The sequence below is a fragment of the Octopus sinensis genome, linkage group LG12 (genome assembly GCF_006345805.1).
Source record: "Octopus sinensis linkage group LG12, ASM634580v1, whole genome shotgun sequence".
NCBI classification, from domain to species: domain Eukaryota; kingdom Metazoa; phylum Mollusca; class Cephalopoda; order Octopoda; family Octopodidae; genus Octopus; species Octopus sinensis.
In genome coordinates this window covers 77,988,899-78,001,398 of record NC_043008.1, presented here as the reverse complement: position 1 = coordinate 78,001,398, position 12,500 = coordinate 77,988,899, and the positions used below count along the sequence as shown (strand labels likewise).

General features: G+C 34.3%; 1 protein-coding gene across 1 annotated transcript in view; it reads left to right on the top strand.

Annotated features, from left to right (window-relative positions):
* LOC115217948 (kelch-like protein 10) overlaps positions 1 to 10,978 on the top strand; it is a 100,005-nt gene extending 89,027 nt beyond the window's left edge. Inside the window, exon 6 of the mRNA XM_036508063.1 lies at positions 10,773 to 10,978. Within this exon, the coding sequence (XP_036363956.1) occupies positions 10,773 to 10,899 (127 nt within the window). The 3' untranslated portion in view covers positions 10,900 to 10,978. The remainder of the gene's footprint in view (positions 1 to 10,772) is intronic.
* The last annotated feature ends 1,522 nt before the right edge of the window (positions 10,979 to 12,500 follow it).

Genomic DNA, 12,500 nt, shown 5'->3' with positions numbered 1-12,500 from the left:
GTGGTGTGTTGTGATATGATGTTGTTGGGAGGTGGGGAGGTGGGAGAGGCGAGAGTGGGGAAAGCACAGGTGGGGTGTGGGTTCGGCTGGGGGTTGGGGTAGAGTGGGGGTTTGTGGGTAGGCAATATATATATATATATATATGTATGTATATATGTATATATATGTGTATGCATGTATTTGTGTGTCTGTGTTTTCTCCTCTCTATTGCTTGTCAACCGATGTTGGTGTGTTTTCCTCCTCGTAACCTAGTGGTTTGGCAAAAGGGAACGATAGAATAAGTACTAGGCTAACAACGAATAAGTCCTGGGTTCGATTTTTTTTGAGAATAACGTATTATTCTATGAATATTACCTGCATATTACAATACTAGGTGTGCCGTTGGATTCACTAAGTCATTCAATTTCATAGGTATATGATCTGCGCTCAGTTAACCCTTATACCAGCTTCAATAAATTCATCATTGCTCTCATTACTATCGTTATAGATACAAACGTTCAGTATATCCCTGCTCTTATTCATATCATATCCGACACCATCTGTATAGGTATTATTATTACTACTAATATTTACTTTATCCTTATTTATTTTTGTATTAATCGTATTTACCCGGTCCATATTAGCGAACTCTAATTTCTCTTAACTTGTGCGCTGCAATGATTTAGGTGAGGTTTCTTGGTGAAAAAAAATACGTGTAGGTTATGAAGCTGGTGCATCAGATAGTACTCGAAGGAAATCAGGGTTCTGTGGCCTGCTGCTAATGAGAAAGTAAAACATAAAGAGCTTGAAATCAAGGTGTGACGAGCTCTTTATGAAATGGCAGGCTCTACAGAGGAGAAACTAGGAAAATTAACAAGGTCAATATACGATACAGGAAAGGAATAATTTGGAATGAAAAATAGTATCCGATTAGCGAAAGAAAACTGGGGACCAAGCAGGAGGATCAGAAAAATGAAACAGTTGAAGAAGGAAAAGACCAGCCGAAGAAAGCGATGGAAATGGGCTGCGGAAGACGAAAAATCTGGCCTCGTACTGCTGTACGACGATTTGAAAAGGAAATGCTGTTATGTGCAACGATATATTCGCCCATATGAGCGACAAAAGGAAAGTAAAGAAACTCGGGGGCAGTTTCTGAACGTTTGTATCTATAACGATAGTACAAGGTTACTAAGAAGCTGTTCACTGAACCGAAGAGTGGACTTTATCGTGCACAAGAGAAGAATTTGAGGTTCATATCAAAGAAACCTACAGCGATCCACATCGCAACCAGCCACTAAATGGTCTAAATCATATCTTAAAACTTGATATAGAATTCCAGATTGGGGGCATCAGGGAGAAAGAGGTGAAGGATTTCGTATGAAAAGTTAGAGCAAAGATTGCCCCAGGAGGTGATGGTGTCTCGTATATAAATATTAAAATATAAATATTAAAATCTGCGAAAGATCTTTGTCCTACTACGACAGCAGTGGTGCGACGAGACTCTTGTAGAGGATCGGTGTAAGGCAGAAGGCATATACCTGCCGAAGGAGGCCAAGACAGGGACAATAAAATAGTTTAGGTCAATATCCTTATTGAACGTGGAAGGCAATATCTTTATGGGTACTCTCTCGAGGAGAATAGTTACATATTTACAGAGCAATGGATATGTTGATGAATCTGTTCAAAAGGCCGGAATCCCTGGGAACCTTGGGATCCCTGGATGCGTTGAACACTGTTTTTTCGATTTGGAAAGCGATCCAGGAAACCAAACAGAACAAGAGAAGTCTGAACGTGGTATGGCTTGACCTAGCTAATGCATATGACTCAGTGCCACACGAATTACTGATGAGAGCCATGGACCACTTCCACATTCCAGACAAAGTAACCAAAATAATGAGGATATATTATGACAGTTTCGAGATGAGGTTTACAGCTGGAAAGTTTACAACAGATTGTCACCGATTGGAGATTAGCATTGCTGCTGGTTGTACAATATATGTCACGTGTGTTATCTTAGCCATGGAGATGATTTGAAAACCGTGGATTTTTCGGAACAAACCACTCATGTACAATCGCCTAAGAAAGCCTACATGGAGGACGTGACACTTCTATCAACAGACAAGCAAATCATGCAGAGTGTCTTCTTGAGACTTAGACGAGATTGTGAAGTAATCAAGGATGTGTTTTAGAGCAAAATAATTGCGTAGTTTGACATTTGTTAAGGGAGTGCAGAAAGAAGTCAAGCTATTCAGCTGAAAAAAGCATGCGAAAAGTCGAAGAAGAAACCGTCAAGAGCTTAGTCAGATAGGAGTCGCAAAATGGAAATTATAACAGAAGCCGAGGTTGGATTATCAGCAATTGATAACTCAAAGTTACCAAGTAAATATAAAATTTGGTGCTTACATTTCGGCTTGTATCCGCGACTTTTGTGGTCACTTTTAATATACGAGGTAGAATTGTCACGACTTCAAATCATTGAACAAAACGTAATGTGTTCTTTAGAAAGTGGCTAGGCATACATCCGATATTGAACAGTTCAGCTCTTTATCGTGAAAAAGGCTCGTTGCAGTTACCACTGGCATCAACAGTCAAAATATATCAACTGGGGAAAGTAATAACGGTGATGATGCTGAGAGAGTTGAAGGACATTGAAATCAAGAGTAATCTACCAGGTGTGAAAACAGCCAAGAAGTGGAAAGCAGAAGCAGAGACTGATGACATTCTGTCTTCTCTTACACACCGAGATATGGTGGGTGCAACGCAAATTCATCGGAAGGGATTTGGTTTTGACGCAGATCGGTTCAGACCATTTGCAAGTATGATGCGGAACGAACGCAGATCTGTTGTTAGCAACAGCGTCAAAACGAGGGAAGCAGAGAGAAGAAAAATTCATTTGATCCAATGCATTCAAAAAGGACGGATGACGAGATGGGAGGAACATGCTGTTGAGAGGAAAATAATTTGGGATGAGATATGAAGGTGGACTGCATTTCGGCTAAGTTTTCTGATTCATTCATCCTATGATGTTTTGCCATCACCTGCAAATCTAGTAAGATGGAACGTCTCAGAGAATGATACATGCAAATGCGGAAAGGTCGTAACACTGAAACATATTCTTTCCAACTGTTCACTAGCATTGAACAGGTATACATGGAGATACAATCTGGTCCCTAAGGTTATCTTCAATGCTATAAAGAACCAAATTGATCTCAACAACAGTGAAAAAGTACCGTTGAAAGTACCAACTAGAAATTTCATTATCTTCGTGCGCTCAGGACAGCGGATCCGTTTCAAGAAGAACGAAAAACTTCCTGTGAGTAATGAAAAGTGGAACGGCTATTGGGAGGTGACTTCAGATTTACCAGGATGACAGGGACTTTTTCCCATCTCAGTTAGGAAAAAACAGGACGTTTTAATATGGTGTGAAAGAAAGAAAGTTGTGAATCTAGTCGAGTTAACGGTTCCTCATGAAGATAACATGGATGCCGCTCGGGCTCGAAAGATTGACCGTCATGTAAACCTCTTCGAGGAATGTGAAGACGCAGGCTGGAAAGCGAAGCATTTTCCAATCGAAGTCGGTTTGTTGGACACGGTGTAAGACAATAGTTGTTATCGTTAGGCCTTACTCATCGTAAAGTAAATACCATCATGACCGTTATCCAAACTATAGTGGAAAGGGCTAGACACTGGATTTGGTTAAAAATAGACCATGAGCGATGCCTAGAAGAATATTGAGCTTTATTTGATAATTAGTTGATCTAGCAAGCGGGGGGCTCATATTAGTGATGGGGGTGGGCAGTAAGCATTGATGCCGTCAAGAGGTAGGTCCCGAAACGGCGCGCATTTTCTCCTGATAACCCCATACACTTGCTGGCTTCCAGTATGCGGAGTCTTCGACGAGTAGCACTTGCATGTGCAAGTTATTTTCAAAACATCTAAATCGATTAAATGTACAAAACTTGTATCAGAAGCATTTTCGGAGTGTAATATGAAGAAAATGATCTTCATTGAATAAATTTTAAAGATGTGTATATTTCCATTCATCATGGTGTTTTGATAATACACTCTTTTGATAATTCCACATGGAATTCATTAAAGTGAACGTCCTAGACAGAGAATTATAAATATATGCATTTTTATATATCCTCAAACTAAACTACAGCAGGCTACAAACGGCAGAGTACCTTAAAGGAGGAGAAATAAGGTGATGAGTCCAACAGTTGCTTCTGGAGGGTCGGATATCCATTACATATATATATATATATATATATATATATATATATATATATATAATATTAGGGAGTATAACTTCAAACTTACAGGGAAAAATTCAAATTAGTATTAAATCAAATTTCACAGTATAAATATATAAAATATAAAATATGAATTAGAGATAAAACCACAATGATGCAACTCAAACAGTGATAAGCATAAACCAATACATAAATAACAAATAATATATATAATTGATATAATAAAATATACAATATATATATATTTTTTTTTTTTCAAAAAGTATAAAATGAATGATAAATATAATATAATAAGTACTTATATTATATTTATCATACATTTTATACTTTTTGAAAAAAACATTTATATATATATATATTATATATTATATAATATTAATTATATATATTATTTGTCATTTATGTATTGGTTTATGTCTATCACTGTTTGAGTTGCATCATAGTGGTTTTATCTCTAATTCATATTTTATATATACATATATATATATATGTATATATATATATATATATGTGTGTGTGTGTGTGAGTGTGTGTGTGTGTGTGTGTGTGTGTATGTATGTATGTATATATCCATTATATGTATATGTATCCAATATATATATATATACATATTCTAATAAGGAAAATAAGACAAGGTAGAAAATGCTAAAATAATTTTATCATGAAGAACATTTTAGCACCGGTTTCAGCCTTTGCGACTTTTCCAACTTAGAGTAAATCAAGAAAAACAATTAAATTGTGGAAAATTTAAATGAAATGTTTTTAAAAAATATCTCCATAGTTTTCAAATGCAAGGGACATTTTCCTTTTTTCTGTCTGTCTCTGGCTCTCTTTTTTACATTTGTGGGTTCCAGGTAGTTAGCAGCAGCTAGTTTGGTATGAATTCTTGTCTTTGATTGTTTAAGTAGCAGTAGTAGTAGAGGAAGGAGGCGGCAAAGAAGAAGAGAAAGAATTAAAAAATGCGGAAGTGGTATGACAGTAAGAGGATGTTGGTGGAATCCTCTTCAATGGTCAAGTGAACTAAAATTGGTACGTTGTGGTAGTAATAGTAGTGACTGGAATTGTTCTGAATAAATTTATGTGAAGTGACTGTTTTGAATATATTGTTTTCAATATTCGCGTGGGTGTTATTCTAAAGACCTGGAAATAGAGGGTTTATATATTGTGATAAAGAATGACTCTTTACTAATGTGCTGACTACAGGTTACAATACAACCTGTAGTCAGCGCATTAGTCATTCTTTATCACAAAATATAAACACCATTTGAATGCATCCACCACAAATGACACTATCACCAGGGCCTTAGAATAACACCCACGCAAATATTAAAAGCGATATATTCAAAACTGTCACTTCACATAAATTTATTCAGAACCTTTCCAACCACTACTATTCCAACAACAACGCATCAATTTTAAGTCACTTGACCATTTTAGAGGATTCCACCAACATCCTCTTACTGTCATACCACTCCCGCATTTTTCTTCTTCTTCTTCTTCTTCTTCTTCTTCTTCTTCTTCTTCTTCTTCTTCTTCTTCTTCTTCTTCTTCTTCTTCTTCTTCTTCTTCTTCTTCTTCTTCTTCTTCTTCTTCGCTGCCTCTTTTCTCTACTACTGCTATTTAAACAAACAAAGACAAGAATTCATACAAAACTAGCTGCTGCTAACTACCTAGAACCCACAAGAATAAAAAAGAGAGACAGGGACACAGAAGAAAGGAAAATTCCCTTTGCATTTGAAAACTATGAAAATAATTTTAAAAAACATTTCATTTAATTTTTCCAAAACTTAGTTGGTTTTCATGCTTTACTCAAAAAGTTCAAAAATTCGCAAACACTGTACTAAAATGTTCTTCATGATAAAATTACTTTACCATGTTGTACCTTGTTTTATTTTCCTTATACATATCAACTCGTGTGTTTCTTTTCAACCTTCTACGCACACACACACACATTCACACACATATATATCCATCATATATATATATATATTCCTTATATATAAATAAATAAATAGAGTTAAGCGCAGTTGTTATTCAAATTCTTTTAATTCCGACACATGTATCGAAGATATCATTGGTGTTATTCCAAAGGAATAAAATGGTGTAAAACAAGTTAATCTTCTCTTCAGGGAAATGAAGAAATAAAGCTCGTCAATCAGACAATTTAACAGAATATCCTTAAGGCTTCTCTGTCCTTCTAGCTCTGACATCGGTGTACTTAGTAAAAATGTTCTAGATAAACATATTCCTACCTTATGGTGTAATTCATTCCAAGTCGTCGACTGGTTTAGTTCTATTACTCATAAGAGGAGCACTAATTTTATCTAGTTTGACATTTCTAGTTTTTATTCCTCTATCAACCCAATAGTATTTAATAAGGTACTTTGCTCATAACAAAGCTGGTCTCTCCTGGGAGGAAATCTATCATAAAATTTGACATCAAGCTGTGGGTCCGTAAAGATACACCCGATGGTTTTGATGTTACGATGGGAAGTTCAGATTCAGCAGAAGTAGCTGAGTTAGTCTGTATATATATATATATATATATATATATATATATATATATATATATAAAGAGAGAGAGAGAGAGAGATAGATAGATAGATAGATAGATAGATAGATAGATAGATAGATAGATAGATAGATAGATAGATAGATAGATAGATAGATAGATAGATATACTTTATTAAAATGGAAGACCAGTTCCCAAGAATCAATGGAGGTCTATATCGTGATGATTGTTCACTCTACCTTCAAAATGCTTCTAACTAAAAAGTACAAAAAGTTTAGAATAGTTTAGTCGAATTTTTCCGTAGAATGGGCTTAAGCATCGTTTTTGATGATGTAACGAAAGCCAACTTTTTAGATATTACACTTAACTTACATAATAATTCGTACTTCCCATACCACAAACCATCGACCAATCTTAAGTATATTAGCCAATTCAGTAATCATTCTAGGGCAATCACTAAGAACTTAATTAAGAATATTTTATTTAGATTTTCTAAGTTATCTGCTAACGTTGACATTTTCAATGATAAGGCTGAATTTTTTAACTCTGCCTTTCTTAAAGCAGGTTATACGATAAAGTTACCTACATTAATTCCATTCAATCTTATTCTACCTTTACTAATGGGGACATGAATTCTAATTGTAAGGATATAAACGATATCAATTTTAATTTATACGCCAACACTAAACAGGAAGAGAGATAACCCTTATGTAACCCCCTTTTTCATTCTAAAGGTAAATCGATGTCTTTTAAAGATAGTTACACTAAAAATAAGGCAACTAATAATAAAACTATTTGGTTGATTATTTCTTATGGGAGGCAAATTAAATATAATTTTCCTTTACAGTTTTGGGAAGCTATTATTAGGAATTTTCCAAAGAATTCTTGGTATTACTCTATTATCAACTCGCACACGGTTAGGATTGGTTTTTCCAACACAAAAATTCTCTTACAAATTATCTCCTTACATAATATTAGTCTGTTAAATAAGAATACATGTACTAATACTAACATTAATTTAGCTAATACCATCCACCCCCCTAGAAATGTTATTGTCTCTGAAGTCAATTCCAACAAAATTAAGTCTAAGTCAAGTAATTCTGAAATTGAAAACTCTATATACCAGTGTAAAATTACTTCAGGTACAGATGTCCTTTTTTATATAGGTAGTTCTTATTCTCAGTTATCTAAAGAATTTCTAATCATTACTCTACAATTTACAATAAATGTAAATTAATTTCTATCTAAGAGACCATAATGAACAATATAATTTATATTGGTTGATTCTCTCCATTTCGTTCCCTTATGATAAAGGCAAAAAATTCTGTCTTCTCTGTAAATGTGAACTATTTTTTATTCTTTTTCTAAAAACCCCCTTGCAAACACGGTTACAGAGCGTGCTTACCTATGTAAAAATTAGCAGAAACACATCTTTAGTTCATACAAGTGATATCTACCATTATATGTAATTTAAACATTGATTTTCTTCTTACATTACACTTCCACTAGATACATCTTCTTCCAAGACTTTCAGGCATTATTTAATTTACATATCGTTCTATACTTCTCATTTATTTGGTTTCTGATCTTTTTTTATGTCCTTTACCTCTCCTCTTTCTATAGGCTATATTTGACGTTATATCCTCTAACGTTTTTTATTTTTTCTAAATAAGAGAGGGAAAAACGAATGGGTGAGAGAGTCGCATCAAAATTATTAAGATAAATTTACTTGGAAATGGATGCGTGGCGTCCATTTATATAATAATATAAATAATATATATATATATATATATATAAATTAGAGAAAAAACACTATTATGTAATTCAAACAATGATAGACATAAACCATATATAGGAAAAAAATTAAACATATATCTAGATCACAAAAGGTACATAATAATGAATAAACATTATATAATAAGTAAAAAGACTACGTACGTTTCGTGGCTATAACTTCAATTCGAATTACAATTGAATTTAAATTTAATCCCCAAACAATTCAATTTAAAAGTATAGTCAGACCTCAGGTCAACAATAATAACAATAATAGTTAAATAAATAAATATTTTTAATAAATAATCAAATAGAATTAAACAATATTTCTTAAAGAATATAAACATGATTCTTCTTATAGATGAAACTCATGATAATAGACACCTGGTCCTACTTTTTAAGTTTCAAATTTAGTTATAAAAATTCAAATTTCGATAAAAGTAAACAAAGTTTGCTTTAGAAGCTTTGAGATGTCTGAGAAAGTTAAAGAAGTAATTTTTTTTAATTCTCCAACGCAGGATAATACTAATAATATAGCATGAACAGGATAAACTACTCCTATTTTGCAGAAAAAAGTGTTCGTGGACAGCCATAAGACACGAGCTCACATACCTACCTTACCTTTAAGCTAAGCTGCTTCCACAAATATATATATATATATATAATATATATATATATATATATATATATATATATATATATAGATAGATAGATGATAGATAGATAGAGATAGATAGATAGATAGAAGATAGATAGATAGATAGATAGATACACACGCACACACATATCTATATATACATACGTATATGTATGTATGTGTGTATGTATGTGTAAAGCTGGACTCAAGAATCATCTCCGTAGTAATAAAGCGAGACAGATGAGTGACAACCTGGCCAATGGTGGTGGTGTTACACACCATACTAATCATATCTATCAGGCATGTGGAAGAGAGTGTACATGAAGCCCAGTTACAACTACAGCCGGCTATTACCGGTAAAGGTTTTAGCTGCCAATTCTGTACAAGACATTGTACATCTTTAGCCGGGCTAATAAGTCACAGCACCAATAACGGAATTTTGTTAAGCTTCGTGCAATGGCCATACTCGATAACGAGGGGGCAGCCATCATGTGTATATATACGTGGGGTGGTGAAAAGTTCCTGAGTTTGGGTAAAAGAAAATTCAAGAGGATCGGTTAATAATGATTTTATTCAACATATTCCCTTCTCAGATTCACAAACGTTTTGTGAAGTTTGGGCCTCTAGACAGATCTTTCGCGACACCCTAAAGCTAGGAACTTTTCAGCACCCCTCGTATATGTATTTTATTTACTATATGAATGTGAATGTGTTATTATTATATGAACCTTCACAGAAGTGCATTAAGTGACCACATAATGTTTGTATATCATTATTAGTTATTACTGTCATATACCGGTAGAAATAAGTGACCCAACATTCCTCCCTTGTAATGGCCTCTCTATTATGAATTGGTTTTATTTCAATTTTTGAAATTCAAAATGAGATGCAAGTATCTTTGTATTGTATTTAAGGAAAATAAATTTAATTTGTATGTTTTCTTCTTCTCATGTGATGAAAGGTGTTGGGTCTATTGCCATCTTTAGTTTTCCGACATTAATGACATTTGACCTAGGTAATTTTCTCTTTTAAAACTTGCAAGTCGCTGGCTGTGTTTGTGTACTTAGAGAGCACGTGAGCCAACACTAAGCTAAGTTAAGGGTTCACTCAATTTCGTGACTGAAGCAAAGGATTATAACCAGTATAAAACACAGAAATATACATGAGATGTAAGCTTAGCTCTCAATTCAATGTGCAGAGATATGGATGTGTAGAAGATGGAAATAGAATTGGAAATAGGTTGACTAGATGTTGTCAACAAGTACCTTAAAGCCAATGGTGCAGTCTATTCGTGATGGCTCGAACCACTAGAAATAACAGTGAAATTTCCATTAAATTTCACCCTAATTCCTTGAAAAGAGAGGGTTTTATTGGATAATATATTCCTCGATATACAGTGTGTGAGACAAAGATGGGGTGGATATGATTAGAATGTTTTGTTCACATGACTGCTCAATCAGAGCAGACTTGAGGCTAAACAACATAGGCTTCAATGGTAACCCCATTTACATAATTGGTAGCAGCTAAGAAACTATAAATACAAGAATAATACTGGAAAGTTTGTTGTAATTCGTTGTTTTTAAACACAATTAACTGAACATCATTTTCTCCATTACAGGTTTAAAGTAAGTGATATGAACCTTCATAGAAGTGCATTAAGTGCCTGCGTTGTTAAAGGACTACAAGATGTGAGCAAATATATTTACGAGCGCGCACAGGATGATAGTGCTTGGAAGTGGTTTTAACAAGTACGAAAAATATGAGTTTATTGCCTTATACCCAAAGTTGGTCGGGCAATGTGTTAATAAATTGATTTTTCTTTTAGCTCATGTTTCTTTACCTTTTAAACAAAGTAATATAAGCTAGGAGGTATTGCTAATTACCGTTTAGTATCGTTTTAAGTTTCATTATATTTTATCATGTGGTTGAAGATTGATAAGTTTGATGTTTTTATAAGTTTAAACTTGAGAATTGTTAAACTTAGTCAATTCAACTTTGTCAATTCTACGTGACATCTGTTTTGTATGAGAAATATATATAGTTGTGTGTACACGATGTGTAGGAAGTGGCAGATTAACATAGTTAACAAAAGCATAGGCTGAAAGGTCCCACCTTTTCAGGGACCAACGCTAAATATTTTATCATCACAGTACTCTTCTGGGGAACCACTGGATGCTTAGCGTTGACTCAAAACTTTCAGGATCCAATATATTTTTAATAAAATAAATGCAATATATTTAATGTCAACGGTATATGAGTAAACTTCGCAAACTAATTTAGTTGTTCATCCAAACGTACTACCATCATAAACATGCCGTTTTACAGAGTAAACGCGTAGAGGACATTCTTCGTTAACAGATGTGCCATAATCATCAACATTCAGGCTTATCATCGATTTAAACCGCTGTTGTATTAACGAATGTTGATTATAAGGAAACTAGTTGTTAAAGAGCCTACGAATACAAATATTGGTTTTGGTTAAAGGGCATGCAGCCTGACCCAAAGTTGTAGGGTCAGTCAATACAGTTCGTGAGAGCAATACCGGATCATAGTGTGCATGACGATACAACAATGTATCAGTAGTCACACTGCAAGTGACAATCGTTGTAGTAATGGTAACTGCTCCAATCATACTAGCCGTTAGAGAGTAGACAGTTTTATATAGGAGCAATGGACAACAGACCAGCTATAGAACCATCACTTTAGATACAGCCTTCCTAAACTTCCCAGATATCACTATACGGAACAGAGATCGGCTCGTCAATTAAATATTCATGGAGCAGAGAGACGGCCAAGCTCACAGAAGAACTACCGAGTGCATATCAGACCAACTTTTAAGAACTCAGATGGCTAATCTTTTCATTACCACTGATATATACATAAGGTTTGTTATGAAAAGATTAGGTTGTTTCTTTTGCCACAAAATAAACAGACGCGCTATGTAGTCATAGACATTTCTGTTATGAGGAAGGAGCTGGTTTCTGACAAAGATACAAAGCTCCGTCATTCTAATGTAGATAACGAAGACAATGCCACATTTCAAAAGTTTTGCGTATTTTTATTGCTCCACTTACAGATTGTATTTGTAATGCGAATCAGTTGGTTGATTTCTTTTTCTGAAAGCCCAAGCTTATGCAGACTGTCAGATTTTACTCACGAAACCAAGTGCACCAATTATTGGTATAAATGTAAATTGGTAATCTTGATAGTGAAGCTGGAAGTTTCGAAGCAGTTATCCATAGTTATCCACCTTCACTTTGATTTTCAAAGAGATATTCACATCAGTAGTACAGTTTACCACTATCACGGTAAATACTTTTGTCTTTTCTATCCAATACAATATCCG